We start from the raw sequence: 4,331 nt of genomic DNA, 5'->3' as shown, positions 1-4,331 counted from the left end.
GGATCGGTCCTAACGGGCACATCCTGAGGGACCGGGACAGGAAACTTCGCGACTCTCTAAGCAGCTGTTCCAGTGCTCTCCCACCATCCATGGAAAGTTCTTTGGGAAGTGATGGAACCTGGACAGGTGTTCCTCAAAAACACGAGCAGGGAAAGGGAAAAACGGAACAGTCTCCCTGTCGTGGTGCGAGCCCTTGTAGGTGCATTGTCAGCTCCCCTGTTTGGGTCACAACTTCCCAATTTCCCACTGCACTGCCAGCTCCTGGGCCAGTTCTGCAAGTTTCTGTTTCCAGTATGGGATGAGTAATTGTGAAAATTATGATGTCCCAAATTCCTGGTGAATTGGATTTTTTACTTACTCTCCCAGGGGAAACAACACCCAAGTTGCCAGGAAGACCAGAGCTTCTGTGGTAACAGAATTGCCTTCCTGGTGACCTTTTCTTTCCCGAGTTCACATCATCTCCCTCATCCCAGCTGACCAAGATTTTGAGGCAGATTCAGGAATTCCTGTACCTGCTGTCCCCAGCTGCTTTCCACACAGCTTTTTACCATCTTAATATGGAATTTGAAGTAATTCTAGGAAAAAGACCCTAACAATTTGCTTTTGCTCTATACTCCAGTGGTTTTTCCAATGAGATTTTTCTGTCTCTCCTTGTTTTTTGAGGAAAGTTGAACCCACTTGCGAGCAGAATGTGAGAGGTTGGCACTGTCAGCAGTTCTGATGTCTCCCATGCTGGAAACACACAAAGAGCACAGCTGCAGAATGGAGGGATTGGCTCAGGTTTTAGCTGATGTTGGAAGCCTCACGCTGTATTTTTAATTAATGAAGGTATGAAGTCACTGTTTACCAGCTTATTATGGACTCCCTTATTCACCCCAGAAATGGAACCAAGGCATTACTCACAGGAAGGGCTCTGGTGTTTGTAGGGAATCCCAACAGTGGGATCACTTTACACTTACACATTCTTGAGAATGGGGTTTTTTGTCCCTCTATCAGCAGAACTTCCCTACAGCAAGCAGATTTGTCAGCATGGAGTGGAATTCCTCCCTCCTAAATCCCAGGTTCCTGCTTGTGTGCTGGGGCTGGGATGTGGCCTTGCACACATCCAGAGGCTTGCTCTTCTTAGATCCAGCTTTGCTCAGATTTTATCTATATTTTTGTTGTAAAGAAAATGTTTTCTTACAAAACATAATATAAAATCATTCATCAGTGGCCTTCAGCAAACATGTGCCCTTTGTCCTCAGATGCCAAAGTGCTCTTCCATGGACGTCAATCCATGTGGGATAACCTTGGCAGGGAGACCTAGTGAATTAATTTTTAATCACAGAATCCCAGGATGGGTTAAGCTGGAAGAGACCACAGTGGCTCCTCTGGTGCCACCTCCCTGCTCCAGCAGGGACATCCCAGAGGACAGGATTTTGTCCCAGTGGTTCTGGAATATCCCCAGAGAGGAGATTCCACAGCCTCTCTGGGCTCTGCTCAGGGCTGGGCACTGCCCAGGGCAGAAGTTCTGCCTCCCGTGCAGGGAGAATTCCTGGGATCCATCCCGTTCCTCTGGTGCCATTGCTGGGCCCTGCTCTGCCCTCCCTGCACCCAGGGACAGAGGGACATCCAGGGACATCTAGGGACATCCAGGGACAGAGGGACATCCAGGGACATCCAGGGACATCCAGGGACAGAGGGACATCCAGGAACAGCCAGGGCTGAGGCCCCTCTCAGCTGGGGCTCCTCTCCAGGCTGAGCAGCCCCAGCTCCCTCAGCCTCTCCTGGGCACGGAGATGCTCCAGGCCCTTCCTCAGCTCAGGAGCTCCTGTCCCTGCTGTGCTGAGGATCCAGAGCTGGACACACACTCCAGAGGTGCCTCCAGGGCTGGGCACAGGGGCAGGATCCCTCCCTGACCTGCTGGGAATGCTCTGCCCGAGGCACCCCAGGATCCACCTGGACACTGCTGCTCAGGGACAGCTCCTTGTCCCTCAGAGTTCCACTGGACACTGCTGCTCAGGGACAGCTCGTTGTCCCTCAGCACCTGCAGGTCCTTCCCCAGAGCTGTCCCAGCAGGTGCCCCCCGGCCTGTGCCGCGCCCGGAGCTGTTCCCCGGTGCTGAGGTGCTGCAGGCAGCGCAGCCGGGCAGTGAGCACTCCGCTCCCCTGTGGATCAGCTGCGTGCTGCGGGATTATTCCCGGTTATTCCCCGGGATTATTCCCGGTTATTCCCCGGGATTATTCCCGGTTATTCCCCGGGAAAGGCGTCCCCGGATCCGGGAAAGGCGCCCGGGAGCGGCCCCACAGCGCGCGGAGCGGGGCGCCCCCCAGCGGGCAGGCGCTGCCTGTGCAGGGCAGGCCCCGCCCCAGCGGCAGCCAATGGGAGGGCGCGGGAGCCCCGCCCCGCAGGTGCCGCAGCCAATGAGGGGGCGCGAAAGTCCCGCCCCGCCGAGCCCCCAGAGCGCTGAGGGCCGGTCCCACAGAGCCGCGGCCATGGCAGGCAAGGGGACGGAGGGGTTTCTGCCGCCTTTCAAGCACTTCGCCACTGATGCCATCCACGCCGGCCAGGAGCCCGAGAAATGGCGCTCCGGGGCCGTGGTGCCGCCCATCTCGCTCTCCACCACCTTCAAGCAGCGGGCGCCCGGCGAACACGCGGTGAGTGCGGCCGCCACCAGAGTACCGAGCCCCGCGCGGGGCACTGAGTCACCCACGGGGACAGCGAGCCCTCCTCCGGGCTTGGGCACACCCGGGGGGCCACGAGCATCCGGCGTGTCCCGGCCGGGGGTCCGTGAGGCGGCAGGTCCGGGGAAGGGGAGGCAGCTCCCGGTGCCGGTGTTTCCCCACGTGGCAGCTCCCGGGCAAACGCGAGCATCTCGTTCCGCTGGGAGCGGGGCTCTCGCCAGGGAGGCGGTGGAATCTCCTCCCTGGGGACATCCCAGAGCCGGCCGCCCCCCATCCCGTGCCCTGTGCTCGGGGATGGCCCTGCTGAGCAGCGATGGGAGCGGAGGAGCCGCTGTGCTCCCTTCCAGCCGGACCCAGCTGGGGTTCTGTGCTCCCACAGCGGCCGGGGGTCGGGAGAGGCTGGGATGAGGCTGGGATGAGGTTGGGATGATTCCCGTGTGAAAGGCGGGGAAAAGGGAGCAGGGATCACTGGGATGCTGTCCCAGGGGCTGCCCGGAGCCGGGAATCTGGGAGGCTCTCCCTGCCCTGCACCCGCCCCAGCGCCCGGGCAGAATCCCTGCTCCACTACGCACACTTTATAAAAGAGCCTGCTTCATTTTCCCTTCCAAACCAAAGGAATATTTCCTAAGGATTTTGTGGATGCCCTGTAGAAAATGCTGGAAAGGTTTGCATTAAACTGTGCTGAATTTCTGACGGGACGTGGCACAAAGCTGCCATTTCTAAATCAGCACCTGCTCTAAACTCGAGCTGTGCTGCTCAGGCAGGGGGAATTTGCCTTGTGATTCCTCATTCCACACAGAATCCCAGCTGTGCTGAGGAAGCCCTCATGAGGAGTCACGCTGCTGTATCCACATCCTGATGACAGGATCCATGTTCTTGCCGGGAGCTCTGCCAGAGTGATCTGCAGGATTCCTGACTATGAGGAAGTTGTCATTAAAGAAAAATCCTAAAAGCAGGCAAATCCCAGGGTGCTCAGCAGGTTCTTTTGGTAACAACTGCATCTATGCATGCATGAGTGGTATTTTCCTTATTAAATTCCCCCAGAATTTGCATTAAAGCTGTGGCACTGAGAAATGTGTGGCTTCTCAAGAGCTGACTAGAGGATTTGGCCAGTACCCTGTGGCTGTGATGGAGATGGACACACACTTTTTCCTGAGAATTCTCTCCAGAGAGGCTGTGGAGTCTCCCTCACTGGAGATATCCAGAAGTGTCCAGACAGGATCCCGTGCCCTGTGCTCCGGGATGGCCCTGCTGAGCAGGGAGTGGGACCGGGGCACCCTCATGGTCCCTTCCAGCCTGAGCCAGCCTGAGGATGGCTGGACTGTGCAGCCCAAGCCCTCTCTCCCACAGTGGCCACAGGTCTGGGGAAAAGCAGGACAATGTGGCTCCTTGCTCCCGTGCACCCCAGGCCCCTTTTCCCGGCAGGGATGCCTGGCTGGATGCCTGGCACCCTCCTGCTCTCTGGGCGGAGCTGAGTGCCTTCAGCCAGGGCTTTTTAAGAAGCCTAGAACAGATTTTCCTAGTGCTCTCTCTGATGTTTGTTTCCTATTCCCACCACAGGGTTATGAATACATCCGGTCTGGGAACCCCACTCGGGATTGCCTGGAAAAGGCTGCAGCCGCCCTCGATGGAGCCAAATACTGTGAGCACCTCATGGGTGGGACAGGG

The 4,331-nt window shown here is 57.4% G+C and overlaps 1 protein-coding gene across 1 annotated transcript in view; it reads left to right on the top strand.

Annotated features, from left to right (window-relative positions):
- Positions 1–2,438: 2,438 nt before the first annotated feature.
- LOC107207896 (cystathionine gamma-lyase-like) overlaps positions 2,439–4,331 on the top strand; it is an 11,359-nt gene continuing 9,466 nt past the window's right edge. The window contains exons 1-2 of the mRNA XM_033516255.1: positions 2,439–2,636; positions 4,224–4,327. Coding sequence (XP_033372146.1) covers positions 2,475–2,636; positions 4,224–4,327 — 266 coding nt within the window. The 5' untranslated portion in view covers positions 2,439–2,474. The remainder of the gene's footprint in view (positions 2,637–4,223; positions 4,328–4,331) is intronic.

Source organism: Parus major, chromosome 8 (assembly GCF_001522545.3).
Source record: "Parus major isolate Abel chromosome 8, Parus_major1.1, whole genome shotgun sequence".
NCBI classification, from domain to species: Eukaryota; Metazoa; Chordata; class Aves; order Passeriformes; family Paridae; genus Parus; species Parus major.
Note: the sequence above shows the minus strand (reverse complement) of the source record. Positions and strands in the feature narration are given on the sequence as shown.